This window comes from Scedosporium apiospermum, assembly GCF_000732125.1.
Source record: "Scedosporium apiospermum strain IHEM 14462 chromosome Unknown SEQ_SAPIO_0093, whole genome shotgun sequence".
In the NCBI taxonomy this organism is placed as follows: Eukaryota; Fungi; Ascomycota; class Sordariomycetes; order Microascales; family Microascaceae; genus Scedosporium; species Scedosporium apiospermum.
In genome coordinates this window covers 104,809-120,228 of record NW_015971794.1, presented here as the reverse complement: position 1 = coordinate 120,228, position 15,420 = coordinate 104,809, and the positions used below count along the sequence as shown (strand labels likewise).

General features: G+C 53.8%; 3 protein-coding genes and 1 pseudogene across 3 annotated transcripts; 2 read left to right on the top strand and 2 right to left on the bottom strand.

Moving 5' to 3' along the window:
• Positions 1–264: 264 nt before the first annotated feature.
• On the bottom strand, positions 265–2,046 carry SAPIO_CDS4579 (putative mfs transporter protein; the record flags this gene model as incomplete). Its single annotated transcript, XM_016787097.1, has 2 exons — positions 265–1,964; positions 2,022–2,046. 2 exons carry the CDS (start codon positions 2,044–2,046, stop codon positions 265–267), a joined length of 1,725 nt encoding a protein of 574 aa, XP_016643206.1.
• Positions 2,047–4,458: 2,412 nt separating this feature from the next.
• On the top strand, positions 4,459–6,764 carry SAPIO_CDS4578 (uncharacterized protein; the record flags this gene model as incomplete). The annotated part of the gene is made up of 7 exons (XM_016787096.1): positions 4,459–4,634; positions 4,731–5,054; positions 5,113–5,196; positions 5,261–5,386; positions 5,457–5,886; positions 5,959–6,096; positions 6,579–6,764. The coding sequence occupies 7 exons, from the start codon at positions 4,459–4,461 to the stop codon at positions 6,762–6,764; spliced, it is 1,464 nt and encodes a 487-aa protein (XP_016643205.1).
• A 2,841-nt stretch (positions 6,765–9,605) lies between these two features.
• SAPIO_CDS4577 (Protein SIP5) lies at positions 9,606–12,299 on the top strand (the record flags this gene model as incomplete). The annotated part of the gene is made up of 2 exons (XM_016787095.1): positions 9,606–9,992; positions 10,110–12,299. 2 exons carry the CDS (start codon positions 9,606–9,608, stop codon positions 12,297–12,299), a joined length of 2,577 nt encoding a protein of 858 aa, XP_016643204.1.
• A 516-nt stretch (positions 12,300–12,815) lies between these two features.
• Positions 12,816–13,949, bottom strand: SAPIO_CDS4576 (annotated as a pseudogene; the record flags this gene model as incomplete).
• Positions 13,950–15,420: the final 1,471 nt, after the last annotated feature.

Below are 15,420 nucleotides of genomic sequence, written 5' to 3'. Positions count from 1 at the left end.
TTGTAGGTATATATAAATGGAAGAAATAGACAAAAAATACCGCTCAGCGGCTGTATACAATCCTTCACTTCATAGGGCGTGTCAGAGGAGGTCAATAGAAAAGTTTTATATCGGCTCCCCTCAGTTTCGTAGGATCTGGAACTAGTTTTTCTTAGAATACCAATTGAAATAATTCCCTTATTCGGCCGACCTATCCGTCTAGTGTATGTACGAAATAACACCCAGGAAACAGAAATGCCACCAACACCCATCAATCTATGCCATTCAGTCGTCATCCTCTTCTCCTCGCCTCTGGAACACCACAGTCCAAACTAGCGCAACAAGGGCCACACAGACGAGATACAGCCACCACACTGCACCAACCATACCATGCTTTATACCCCAGCCAAAGACCATACCTCCCACAGCGGGCCCCACGGCTCTCGCAAGACTCGAAATCATGTTCCCAGCACCATGGACGGTTCCCAGAACTGTCCTAGTGGGCGCAGCTTCGGTGAGGAGGATCACAGTGCTGGGAATGGCCATCGTGCGTGCCATAATCTGGCCGCAAATTACGACACCGAGACTGAGCCAGCGAAGAACGCTATCTCGATCGATTAGAGAAAGGTACGGAGCTAGGCCATAGACAAAGGGGAATATTATAAGTGATAGTTTTAGTATGCCCAGGGTTCCGATCCGCTCTTGGAGTCGAGGATAGATGAAGAGCTGGAGGAGAATTCCTCCGATTCCGGCAGCGGAGAGCCATAGTCCGATTGTTGAGGACCGCAAACCGAGACCGCCGCTGAAGAAGAAGAGGGTTGGGGAGCTGTTTTCGGCCGGTGGGCTGGAGAGGTAGACAGGGAAAATGTGCATGAATGCGGAGTTGTGGAGAGGGAGGAGACCAAAGGCCATCATGGCTGTGAGGACTTTGGTGGTCCAGATCTTGCGGAATGGGAGCCGTGCTGGTGGTGGCGTTGGTTTCTCTCGAAGATGAGGACTGTTTGCTGCGGTGGGAGGTTTTCCCTCGCTTTCGGAATCGGGAGTCGTCGTCGAGGAGGGAGATGATGGGGATGAGATCCCTAGGCCGATAGATTCCTCGTCATTTACGGGCACGTATTCTGCGTGGTCCCGCTCACCCATAAAGTTTCTGACGACGCGGATAAGAAAATCGCCGATGCGTAGACCAAAGTCGGACTTGGACTCTTCACCGGGAAGCGTCTCGCGGAGCCGCAGCCACGAAAGAGCCAACGCGGTACCAAGCATAGCCGCGTTCATCAAGCCAGGAAGCGAGTATGGGTAGGCAAGAGCCCAGGCCACTCCCTTGGGGTTCCTGCCAAAGTTCAAGAAGCCTTCGGGTCCGAACGCCCACGGAAGATTCGTAACGGGATCGGCAAGAAGTCCTCCGAGAGCCAAACTCAGGACCATACCCGAGTTGAATACCAAGGGCAGAAGCAAGAAAGCCTTGGTCTGGAACTTGCGTTCCTTAACGACCTCGGCAGTCATGGTCCGCATGATGCTGACATTTCCGTTCGCCAGACCCGCAAGTGTCCTCCAGAAGAAGAGAGCGCCAAGGCTGCGGGATAGGCCGAATGCGGCGTTCGAGATGACGGAGACCAGGAGGCCGAAGATGATAGACTGCCGTCTGCCGCAACGATCGGATATGTAGCCCCACGCGAGACTGACGGCGAATTGCGCCAAGGGAAATGAAGCGACGAGGAGGCCGGAGTATTCGGATATGGGCACCGAAGAATCGGAATCCTTCCCGGCGTCCCTGGATTCGATGGCTTTGTTGGGGAGGACGGACCGGACGAGATAGAAGATGTAGGGGAGGAGACAGACGTTGGATAGAGGTTCGCTGAGGCGGCAGAGGGCGAGGAGGAAGAGTTGGTCTTTGTTCGGAAGGTCCATCCAGCCGATTTTGGGCTTGGTCGGGGCCGTACGCTGGGAATCGCGTTCTGGTCGGCTTGACGTAGCGTCCCGAGAAGCTTCAACGTTGTGTTAGTGGAGTCGAGAGGCTAAACCGTTGGTATGAGCGAACTTACACCTCGAAAGCCTCCCCCGATCCATGATTCTTAAAATGGGAAAAGGAATTTCAAGAAATCGCGTCCGCAAGATAGTGCATTCGCCAACGGGGAGAGGGTGGCCTGCTCGAATAACGGCCACTTGAAGGTGACCGCAGATTCTTCTACTCCTCAAAACTCGAACATCTCCTCACGTCCGCTTTGGTTTTCAGAGGCGCTGATTGCAGAAATTCTTTCAAACACACGCCCACGATGCCGAGAGGTCCAGCTTGGCGTTGAGGGGAATTAGTAGTGTGGTGGGAGGTACCGTGCTTAAATTCGGACAGCAGACAGGTTCCCTCAGAATCATGCTCACCGCAATCTATTCCGCATCGATCGCAATGGAAGCATTCAGCACGGTGGCCAGGCCTGAGCAATACTGCATCCATGCAGGCGCGCCGTTCTACATCGTGTCAATATAAACCTTCTCCATCTCGGCTCCAGAGACTTCGCTTTGAGGCACACTATAATGGACATATGCATGAACCTGGACCCATGAACGTGCATTCCGCAAGGCGAGAAAGGAGGGAGTGGCGAATGGAGACGGTCGTGGATCAGACGAGGTGTTCATCTAGGAGAGTAATGTGCGGATTTCTTTGGGTATGGATTAATCTGTTCGAGATTTGCCAGTGACTTTATCCAGAGGTGTGTGTATACGGGCGGCCCGGGATGGACCAAGACCTCTGAAGCTCCTCGGTGCGGGGGCTCAAGGCCACTTCATGGAACTTGGAATGAGGAGGGAATTTTAAATCATTGATCCTTGAATGCACTCTAATCTTTCAAACCAACTCCTTACCTCCGGAACCAAGGGGCCGTGAGAGCATATCGACCTTGTAGTATTTGTGCCTCCGCCTCCACATCGACCGATCAGGGGAAAGCTGAGGAGACGCATAGAGCAAGCTGAGCTCGCCAGTTAACCCAAACACACGGATCATGGAGTAGTGCCCTTCGCAATTAATTGCTCGCCTCTCGCCTTGCATTTATACGCGTACCTCCGCCCTTGAAGCCGAGTATCCGCATGTTCAGACCAACCACTTGCCTTGGCCAACTCAGCTATTGCTGCGCTAAGTCATCTGGTGAAAACTCGGGGCATCATTGTTTCTTATATGACTGTCAAGGGTCTTTTTGGCGATGGGTGGGCGAGGAAGGAAAGGCGAGGACGAGGAGGAACGAGAAAGGAGGCGGAGGGAGAGGGGGAAGGAATCTTCTAATGCCGCACATTCCAGTAGCGACAAGAATCTGTTTTCCAAGATGTGCTAAACAAGCGGCTGAGGAAGAAAGATGTAGGTAGAATCCCGGCAGGCAGCAATAAGCTAGCTGTAAGGCTTCATCCTACAAATTATTCTCGTACTTTTGTAGGGAGATGCAGCGTGGATCAGAGTGTCCTCACGGTGTACTTCCAGCTGGTCTGCCCATGCGAATAGCACCAAGAGAAGGTGGTAATGCTGGTTTCTTGGCTGGGCTGGCCGGCCAGGGCACACCTGGGTGATACTCGGCGATGGCGAGACACTCTGAGGATATACAACGTAGTCCGTTCGAATAAAATGCCAAGAAGCACCTGGGCTTGGCTTGGTCAGTCGATATTGGTGACCCTGCAAGCGCGGACTCGGAACGCAATAACGAACACTTTCAAAGGCGGAGGACTGGAGATCGAATGGCGGATTTAGCAGAGCCAGGCAGGACAGAGGGAGGCGAGACGCGGCCGGCGGAGATGCTGGCCTGGCCATTCCCCATTTTGATGTAGTACTTCGTACAATATTGCCTAGCAAGGACTGGCTCTGGCTGGGGTAACATTCGGCACTCGATTTTCAGCGGCGTGGGGAAGTGGATTCCGCCCGTCCAAGTCCAAGCCCAAGCCCAAGCACACCCCGCTCGCACCAATGCAGATGGCGCTGCTCCAACGTTGAATGTTCCAACGGGTCAGCGCAACGTCAAGTCTCCCTTGGCACCCGTGCCGACCAATTGTCCACTTCAAGACTGGCGTGGGGGGAATCAGAGAACAGCCACGGGCAGGTCCCAGGATCCTGGAAATCCCTTAGCTGATGGAAATCGCAATGCAGAATCGCCTGCGCCATAGACTGTTATCGTGCTGATTCCTATTCCCACCTCTTCGGATTTTTTGTCCTCGTTTTCCCCTCCTCCGTGAAGTATTGCTCGTGCCCTCAATTATCGCATTGTCATCGCAACGACAGCGATGGCCGCCGACGACCTCAAGGGCGCAATACCATTCCTTCGTAGTTTCCGATAGTGATCGCGGGTCGGAGCCCACTGCCACATAATCCTACCGTCCTCCATTGTCTCGACCTCTCGAAGCCAATGTCTGAGCTTCGAAGATTATTAATCCAACTCTAAACTTTTGCTCCTTCAGTTGTTCCTGCTACATCCCTACGGCTGGTGTGGTGCTGCGCCTGAGATTGAGATGAAGGCGTTCGAGAGATTACGGGGCCTCCTGGGCCCTCCTGGCCAGGGATATATACCACTCGAGCCTGGGAGGACGTCGGTTGTCCGTGGCGCCTGCAATCCAAACCTTACCAAGGCGGTGATTAGACTTTACTGGCTGTGTTTATTCTTTGGTCTAGGAACTTCAGTCTGGGGGTAGGTTGAAACCCCGTTTCGGGTTCGGTTTAGCATAGGGAACAACACAAGACCTCAGGCTTCCATCTCATGCTAACGTCCATCTCTTCCGGTCAGCTACAATATTGGCATCCTCTCCTCCGTCCTCGTACACCCCGGGTGGACCGCCGTGCAAGGCAAGCTTACTCCCCAGCGCAAAGGCATAATCACGGGCATCTACTATCTAGGGACATGGGTTAGCTATGTCTTCATCTCGCGTCCACTGAGCGACTCTTTCGGTCGACGGAAAGCGGCCATGTGTGGCACCGCTATTCTATGCGTGGGCGCATTGCTTCAGGCGGGCAGTACACATCCTGCGCCTTTCCTCATGATGCTTGCTGGGCGGGCCATCTGCGGAACGGGCGTTGCCATCGTCTCGACGTCGGTTCCGCTTTACCAAAGGTTTGTGGGGTTTATGATATTATGCGATCCCAAAGATGGTCTGCTGACGTAGAGGAAGTGAGATTTCACCTGCAAGAGAGCGAGGAAAGTTTGTCACGATGAACCATGTTGGCTTCATCGTGGGCCTGGCGACCGGCCTTTGGTATGTTCGAGGTCGAATACCCAACACGCCTTTCTAGCAGTACGCGGCGACGCTGACAAGCTAGGGTCGGATATGGCATGACGTTCTGGACAGGTGAGACTGGTGATTATTATGGGTGGAGGGTGTCGCTACTCCTTCAAATGATACCGGCTCTTACTTTCGGGTTCGGGCTGCCTTTTGTACCAGAATCGTGAGTTCGCTTCCTTGTGAAAGAGCAACTAGTCTGGAGTACTCCATCTCATCATTTTCTTTTCTCCCAGTCCCCGATGGCTTGTCGAAAAAGGTCGAGTTGGCGAGGCTGCCACTGTTCTCCACTGGCTCCGTGAAGGAAGCTTCACGCACGACGAAGTGGACAACGAGGTCAACGACATGGTGGATGCTGTCGACGAACACAGGCACTCGGGGCTAAACTGGAAGTCCCTCTTCATCGAACCACCACTATTCGCACGCCTCTGGAGAGCAGCGCTACTGCATTTCCTGGCGCAGATGTGCGGTGCGGCCGCGATGAAGTACTACTTACCCACGTTACTGAAGGCCTTGGGCCTCAGTACGAGGATTGCGCTCATGGCGGGCGCTATAGAGATGACGCTCAAAATTGGATGCTCTGTTATTGAAATGCTGATTATAGATCGATTGGGGAGGAGGCTGTCACTGGCGATCGGATGTGTGGCCATGGCGTTCGGCATGTTTGTAGGTGGCGGCAGTACACATTTTTCGTTTTTTTCCTTGCCGAGAGCTAACGAATGGTACCCGAACCATTAGATCAACGGAACGCTTCCTCTAATATACCCCGGAAATACTAGCAAGGCCGCGGACATGGTCTGCGTTTTGTTCATCTTCATTTACGCCTTCGGGTACAGCCTTGGTTTCGGACCGGCGGCTTGGCTCTACGGCTCGGAGGTAGGTTCCCTCATAGAAACAGTCTCCACTTCCGACCCTGTCTTTCCCGGCGTGTTCGTGTCCACGAGGGATGGAAGAAAGAAGGGAAGAAGAACGGCGAAAAAGAAAAAGAAAAAAAATTTTAACGAGGACTTACAGATCTTTCCGACCTCGGTGCGAGCGAGGGGTCTCAACTTTTCTGCCTCGGCCGGATCCATCGGATCGATTATAGTGGCCCAGATATGGCCTATTGGAATCCACGCTTTCGGGAGCAACATCTACTTTTTCTTTCTGGCAGTTAATGTCCTATGTATTCCGGTGAGACTTTCCACTTTTTTTCCCCCCTCCTTCGTGACTATTCGTTTCCTCGGGTGGTCTGCGGCAGTCATCCTTTCTTGCGGGCAAAATCGTGTGAAAGTGTCAATGGCTTTTTTTTTTTTCTCTTTTCTACTTCCTTTTCTGTTCTAACCTTGTGTGTCCACGTGCTCCCGTGCCGTTTTTAGCTTATCTATATTTTCTATCCCGAAACGAAAGGTCGCTCACTCGAGAATATGGATGAGCTCTTCGGGAAGCTCGAGGTGCGACGGCTGGAGGACATTGGCAGTAATATTGGGAGCGACTCGGGGTTGTCTGGTGAGCCCGTCAGCAGGCGAGGACTTGGAGGGGCACGTCAGGGAGGGAGTGTTTGACGTGCGTAGTCAGTAGTCAGGTGGCAGGAAATAGGGACGTGTCGGGTTGAATAAAAGATAAGGAAAGATGATGGAGGGAATGGGCGTTCCGCATTCCATGGCAAAGTTCAAGCGACGCATTTTTTCCCCCCAAGAAACGGCGTTGGGCAAGGGTTTTGATATCAATGATTTTCTTACTTTGCACTACTTGAGGCTGCTTCTGGCGCTGGGAATTGCGTTGTTACCTAGTACACTATTAACGGACAGGCAGGAGACGAGGGTCGACTTTCTTCGGCTGCAGCTTGGCGCTGAATAACTCACGCCGCTGCAGTTAATGACATCAACAATGATTCGATTGATTGACGGGTTTCGCGGGCCCTTTACCGTGAGGCTAGTGTGGTGCAATGGATGGAGATTCATTTCCATCAACATTCCGTCGATCATTCCTGGTGCTAGTTTACTTCACCTGTCACCGAGCACATGAGCCTGGGCAGGCCAGGTCGCCCCCCTGGCAGCTCAGCTTGGCCAGGATTCTGAGTCGGGAGAGCCTGGAATTGATCAGATGCGGGGCCCGAAACTTTCATCGGACATGTTTTGCCCTGTAGTTTAGGAAAAACACTTGTGCCTCTCCTCCTGCTATACTTTGTGGTTTCAGTTACTTCAGCATGATCAGGAACAAACGAATGGAAGCACTAGGTGCCACTTCGTATGTGAGATGGGGTTGAAGCAGGTTTGGTACTTCGTAAAAGCAACAAGGAGGAACAAACATACGAGTTGAAGATGTTGGGGCTTGCGTGACGCAATCGCTACTTACAGTAAGAAATGGTCACTTATGGGCACCGTTCCTAATATCTTTGCATAAATAGACACAGTGCAGAAACTGTAAAGAGATTCCACGCTGCCAGATTAAAGTTTCCTGCGGTGATCGGCACATCAGCATTTTGTATGACGCTGACGTTGACGTTGATGCTGGTGCTGGTTTGGACTGGACTGTCGGGCAGACCATCAATTGAGAGCTGATGTTGCCAGGGCAGGGCCCATCATCAGTTGTCAACAGGAGTTTGTCCTGGGTCAGAAGTTGAATCGTCGGCCTTGATCCACCGAGTCTCATGGGCTCTTTTTCTTTTCTCCTCTCCTCTTCTCTCCTCTCCTCTCCTCTTTCTTCCCGCTTGTTTCTCAAGCTAAAGTCCCATCTCCTTCTGTCCTCCTGTCAGTATCAACAGTACTGAATCAATCAATTCGATCTTACCGGACCCTCCAATGTACACACTTTGTTCGACCCTTGTCTCCCGCTCCTCCCCATCCCCACCCATCCGATAAGCTCCCCAGTGATACCTCGGCCTTTGTTGGGGACGACCCTCAAGCGAATATTGAGCATTTGAGCTTTGAGCACTTGAGCGCTCACGGCACTAGAGCAGTGGATTGCAGATTGGGCGCCAAGCCGATGCAATGCAGCACTGAGCTGAGCACTCAAAGCTTCTCCAATTTCTAGCACCAGCCCACCCAACATTACCCCAAAGACGTGGCCTCGACTGCAGCAAATTGAGCCGAACAGTGACGGTGAGGTTCTAGGGAGGCGCGACCTGCATTGACTAGCCACCATTGCTACATAGTTTTATACATTTTCCATACGACACAGCGTATCGCAGTGCAGCGGAGCAACGCTGAAATCTACGAGTCACCAAACAAAGTCCGTCCGTCACAACCGTCAGAGCCGTCACAATTGTCGCTCTCACTCATCATCATTCTCAACCCAACAACACCACTCTCAAGTCTCAACTCTTGGCCACGCAGCACAGCTTTCTTTCGTCTCCTGCCTACCTTAAATCTTACCACCAGCCTTATCGCCCCCATACTTTACCGCCACTGCTCCCTAAACCCTATCGTCACCAAGTCCCTCCCTTCCTGTTGACTAAGTAAGCGCGACCGGCGATCGAGTCTTCTCTTCTCTTCCCTGATCTGAGCTTCGAGCACAAGGTAAATAGCTCCACCGCTGTTCCCCAGGAGTGTTTCTTGTTATCCATGTCAAATTTATGCTGTCCGCCCTGTTTCCCGCCTAATCCGAGACCTCCCCCATCGGGATTCGCCTCTGCCCATGCCCGCCAGACTTGACCAGAGCAACCACCCATTTCCCTTGCACCACCGCAGCCAACCAAACTGCACACAGACCATGAACCACAACCATAACCACAAACCATCAATCTTGCTCAGCACCAGCAATCTTTCTTTCCCTGACTCCCTTTTCTGCCTGATAAAACTGACCACCGTCCGGCCTTGCGACAATACGCTAACGAGCGGCGTTGCATAGAATACAGTCTTTCAGCCTTCTTATCCTCTTGCCCTTGCGAGCCCGTCCGAGTGTCCCCATCCAAGCTCGAGGATGATGATGATAGCCGCCGCGGCTCTGATCTAATCAACCTTATTCCCCCACCTCCCCTCCATTCCTCTCCGACCTTCCTACCGCCGAGCTGCCAACAATCCCATTTTCCATCCAGACCGCTCAGACAGCCAAGCAGATGCCCCGATCGTGAATTCCTCATTGTCGGCTTCTTTCGACTTGGTCTTCGTCATCGGGCCTTAACCACGACCCCTGCTTCGTGCTGAGTTCGTATCCTGTAGCGTGGAGCTTATCCCTTTCGAGCGCCTGCCGATCCAATACAGATACAACCTTTCTGCTTTCCTATCAGCGGGTCGCCATTTTCCTGCTTACCCCAACCGTCTTCCATCGATACCTAACGCCCATTACCTCGACGCTGCCTACCTCCTATACCCGCCGTCACCGGAATAATTTTCACCTCTTTGCCGTTCCCTCAGGCGTATCAGATAGGCCTTTTGCCCCGCATCCATATATCGACACGCATCATGGGCAATAGTAGCTCAAAACACCCGGGGGAGCACCCCAGCTCCGCCCGAACTCCTTCGAACGCTGGCGAACCCCACCATACCCTCTCTCCCCAAGCTTCGTCATCCACAAGATCGAGAAATCGAGCTAGCCGAGCCGAATTCAGCCTCTTAACTGGCTTCGCTCCGGCGAGGACGTCTAGCACCCAACAGACCACTCAGCCTGAACTGCGCCGGGAGACACGCCAGGAACGAGAGGCTAGACGTCTGGAGAAGGAAAGGATTGCTAGGGAGAAGGAGAGAGAGAGGAGTATGCGCGAGGAGCATGTGGACGGAGGATTCCTTGTTACTATGGGTATATACAAAGGCAGAGAAGATTTCAACAAGACCATCGTTCGTCAGCTTCAAGTAAGTCATCCTTCAGGATCACTCCCCATCTTCAGTTTTTTCCCCTCCCCCATTTTATTTTAGGCCTTCGTTTTATGTGTATGAACGATTACTGATATTTCCTGTGCTCGATGACAGATCGAACGTAGGCTAGCTCCATTCTGGCGACCCATCGAGGAAGATGTCGACGATCTTACCGATGCCCAACTCGTTGCCGTTGCGAGGGGCTTGCCTGTCCCCGAACCCGATGCTCCCTTACCACCCGATCTCCTCGCCGAACCCCAATCTCCCGTCTCGCCCAACCAATCAACCCAAAACCTCAGCCTCACTGTTCCTTCCGGTCAGGGACTGCCTAGCTCTGCTGCCGAGCCGGGTCCATCTGGGCCTACCTCCTCACTACCATCCCCGACTTCTCCGCCTCGCAAGTCCCGTGGGAAGGCTATCGCCGAGGCTCTTAGTCATAGTTTACGGTCCTCGCGGAACAACTCACAGACGGATCTCTCGCTTCGCGAGATAGCGCTCCCCAACGATCCGTTTGTCAACGGACAACCTCTCGAGGTTGCCCTCTATCGAAACTCCGAAGACTGTCCGATTTGTTTCGCCACATACCCGCGCTACTTGAACTATACCCGATGTTGCGGAAATATGATATGCAGCGAGTGCTTTGTACAGATTAAACGCCCAGATCCACACGTTCCCGAGAGTCACGGAGAGCCCGGTGCCGATAACAGCCCACATGAACAGGCAAGGGAAACGCACAACATGCTGGTCTCTGAACCGGCTGCCTGCCCATACTGCACGCAGCCAGAGTTTGGTGTAACTTATGATCCGCCTCCGTTCCGCCGCGGTCTTGTCTATTCGACCACTGTTCCCCTGTTTGGGGCAAGTGCCATGTCGTCCCAGAGTTCTCTCCACTCCAATCCGACCCCCGCATCCCCGACATCTCCCACTGGCGGTGGAAGAAGGCGGACTCAGAGCTTATCGGCTACTGCTCCGAACGTTGTGACAACCGACCGCATTCGACCGGATTGGGCGTTGAAACTGGCGGCCCAACGAACGAGCCAGGCGCGAAGGGCGGCTGCAGCCACGGCTCTGCACCAGGCTGCCTTCATTATGTATAACAACGATAGGCAGTTCGGCATCAGCAGCCGTGCCCCTAGGTTCATGAGGCGTGGCCTGTCAGGCACAAACTCTGGCGCGGGACAGAGCCCTTCTCCGGGTGCAGCTCCTTCTAGCGATTCTTTACAGGGCGCCGAAGGTGCCCCGCAGCCAGCCCCGCGCCCCTACATGACCGAGAACGACCGGCTGCAGCAGTTTGAAGAGGTCATGATGGCGGAAGCTATCCGCCTCTCTCTTGCAGCGGAAGAGGAGCGTCGCAGGAAGGCCGAGAGGGAGGCCGAGAAGGAGGCGAAGAAAGAAGCTAAGAAGCGAGAGAAGGAGGAGCGCAAGAATGCCAAGCTGCAGGCAAAAAGTGGAAGTCTCTACGCAGATGCTCAAGGCTCTGCCAGTCGAAGTAGCGTGTCTCTCGGCATCGGCCGCCGAAGGGGGAATAGCGGAACCAGCAGCCTTCGTACGGAGTTAACCTCCGAACTGCAGGGAGGACGAGGAGAGAGCAGTGGAGCAGTCGCATCCAGCAGCGGAACTCTGTCATCTGGAGATGCTGGCCAACCGTTGGATAAGGGTAAGGCCGCCGAGCGAAGCGGCCTGTCTTTGCCGACGACGACTGCTTCGTCATCGATCGCGATCCCCCAACAGACTGGACACCATGGCCCATCCCATCTACGCCAAACTAGCAACATCTCATCTATAGCATCCTCTCTTGTCGATAGTCAGGCCGGAAGCTATTCTGGTCAAGGTGGCTACCTAGGAAGAAGCCCCGACGCTTTCAACCCGAGGACTAGTGGCATAAGTCTTGCCTCTCACGACTCCGGAGCCGGCGGCGGTCCCGAATCCATGTTCAACTTTACCAGCATGGCATCGAGAATGGGAATTAATCTCGAAGGCCAACCCAGCGAGGCCGCGGAGGGTGCTACCGACACGGGGATTACGCAATCACAGAGTGAGATAACGCAGATTGGGGATGAAGAGCCTACGACTCAGCAAACTGTCGATGAGGCCGTCGAAGACGGCGTCATCACGCTTCAACCTTCGCAACCGGGGCAGGACAGTGCCGAAGGGACCGTTCCTAACAATAAGGTGCACGTTGCGCCCGAGTTGCGACTTATTCCCGGAAGTCCGAGACCGACGTCGAACGACAGCGAGTTTTCCAAGGGCCTTGAATCCGACGGCGCGATTTCGCAACGGGAGCGGGCTGGTGGGATCGTGTAAATTGAGAAGTTGCTAGCGATAGCAGAATCAACTGGCGTCGGGGTCAGAACATGATGAACACTTTCCACGGAGGGCGTTCCGTTTGAGGGAGCTTCTGTCGAGGACTCTAGCATATCGAGATGCTCTTGGATGAAGCTGCTAAGGAGCAGAAGTTTATAGATTGGACTGTATTATACAGGCAAGATGAGATTGCTTGCTATGAGATGGATGTAAAAGCTTGTGCCGGCTGTTGCGACGGAATTGGAAGGAAGCATTTGATTCAATTTTTTCTTTTCTGTTGCGCCTTCAGATTCTTGGAGGAAAGGCATGTTTCAAGGACGGCGCTTCTAGGGAATAGGTTTTTTATGAAGGGTGTGTGTGTGGCCTTGGGAGGTATTAGTGATTTGCATTACGAAGTTTGCCTGTACTCATAAGATTTCTTGACACACGCCTTGAAAATTACTGATACGTTTCGCATGTGTGAGGTTGAGCACAGTTTTCATTGATGTTCAACCGCATTCATTGGTCATGCCATCATTATTTAGCTGGCCTCGATGGCCCAGTCGGGACGTAGTCATCATCCGGACTACTCCAAGTGTAATCTTTCCAAGAACCTAGGGTTGGCCAGATGTGCTCCTCAGCCAGCTTCCGAACGACCTCTGTCTTGGAGGGGGCTTCGCCCGCACCCCCGCCCCTCCTCTCGTTGACGACCTCGTGCCATACCTTCCACGTCGCCTCCAGCTCATCTACCGACGACACCCCAATAACAGTAGCGCCCATCTTCCTCTCCGGTCCCAGCGGCGAATTCTCCGTGCCGAACGGCGCGCCCGCGCCAGCCCACGAGTCGATCGCCCAGCGGATCGAGGCATCCTCGAGCCCGAACCCCGCCTCGACTGTAATCCGCTGCAGGTCCGTACAAGCCTTGCGTAGTTCCCGGGGTGCGGGGTGCCAGGCGGCCATGGGTGCTGCGTCAACCCCTCTCGTGGTGAGGAGGCCCATGCTGAGGATGCTGGCGTTGAGGACGACGCCTACCTTTGCGTCGCGGAAGGCGTCGAGCGTGGAGGGGTTTCCGAGGGAGGTATTTTGGAGGTTGAAGTTGGAGTAGGAGAGGACGGCGTCGAGCGGCTTGCCAGTTTCCTTCAGGACGAGTTTCGCGAGGGATGTTAGCACGGGTAGGGGGTATCCGCTTATGCCGACGTAGCGGATCTTCCCCTCATCGCGGAGTTTCCTCAGCTCCGAAACGGCGGCGAGGACGTCCTCCGGGGAAACGAACTCGACATCATGGCAGTAGACGAGGTCGAGGTACGGCGTGTGCAGACGATCGAGGGAGCGCTCGACGCTGGCGCGGATGCCCGCCGGGGTGTAGTCGAAGTTTGTGGGTCCCACGCGGCCCGCCTTTGTGATGAGGAAGAGGGAGGAGCGTGGCGGGGGGTTGGGGATAGCAGAGAGAGCGGCGCCGAGGAGGAGTTCGGAGGGGCCGTAGTAGGGGGATGTGTCGAAGGCGTGGAGGCCGAGAGAGAGGGCGCGGGAGACGATGGAGGTGGAGGGCATGGTTTGGGGGTCGGTTACGTATTGGTGGTTAAAGGTGGCGGTGCCGACGATGAGCGGGGGGAGGACGGAGGAGAGGGCCGGGGTCGGGGCCGAGTCTCCGGGGGTTATGGAGTTGGACATTTTTGATTGCAGGTGCCGGTGGACCGTGCGAGGCCGTGGGGGACCGCAGATCGGGAGCAGGGGACTTCGCTGAGGTGTCAATCGATCCCTCAATTGTCTGTGGCTAGAGCTCCCAGCGTTTGGGGCTGGTTTCGAGCTTGTTGTCTGCGGACTGATCTGGTTTCTTTCTCCGGCGTTGGATAGTCGGGATGACGTAAGGAACTGCGGACAGAGAAGCCTTCGAGAAGACAAAAGGCGAGAGTAAGATCCAATCACGGTACTCCCTTACATTAAGGAGACTTCGTGCCGAGATAAGAGAAGAGGCGAGGGCAGTGTGAGGAATGGAGGGGCCAAAAGATTGAGGAAGCGGGGGAATTCTGGAATGGGGGATAACAGTTGAGGGCTTTTTCCGTACTTCGTAGGTTACGGCTGGTATAATACTGATGTGGGGCATTCTTTCGTCAAGATTGGGCTCTAGGCTAATTAATAAGGAACATACACAGGTACAATTGAAAGGTCTTGTTAGATTTCTCTTCGATATTAAGGCGTCATCTGGGGCGGTCCTCGGAGAATGCCTTCGTTTCCCTCCCACTTGGAGGAGATGGCAACGCAGGTGTGATGCGAAGAAGAGGGTCACGACGTTAGTGTCGACATTTCTTTGGGAGTCGCACCTACTTTCCTCTCTCGAAAACCAGGCACATGTCAATTGAAACTACAAAGTACCAAAACTCAAGACAAGGTCGGAAAGGGCAGACGGTTGTCGTCGAGCGAAGACGTTCCTTCCAAAGCTAGAGAAAAAGATGCGATTGATGATTAATACTTTGAATGCAGCAGGTGCACTCCGCTCCCTCGTGCCTCGCCCGCATTCCATGTCTCCAATCCCCAAGATCTCGATTGTTTCTTCGTCGAGTGTTCTTCAATAGAGGGCTAATTTCGATATTTGGCGCCGCTCGATTGCAGGTCCGACATTAAAGTCCCTTTGAAGCATCTGCCTTCCATGATGTCAAGACTGCGCTCACCTCAAGCTACAACTTCGTACCGACCCTTTCTCTCAACTGCCCAGATACATACAGGCCGATTCCGTCTCATATATCTTATTCCTAACCCCTTCCCCATCCAGCCCCGAATTTCAGCCCGAACACGATGCCATTTGTCCTCGATGACGGTGAGAGGAGCCTTTCCCGTCCTTGGGTCAGAGGCCCCTTTTCAAGCCCCTTTGCTCGATAATCTATAACCTTCAATGCAGCTCTACTTTCCCATTATCGTATAGATAGATCCTCCCATCTTGCTCTTCGCCCTTCGCCCTCGCAGTCAGCGACATTCCGGACAAATAGATTGGCCAGATCCCCGGCCCACGTTTTAGGCTAATGGGGCGAGTGCTTGGCCATCTTCACCCGTTTACATGGCTACCTCTGATGGATGCCATCCTCCGTCTTTCCCCAATCTTCCAGATTGGGGCTCCTCTTTAATCTACTTATAACCGCGTTTCCGT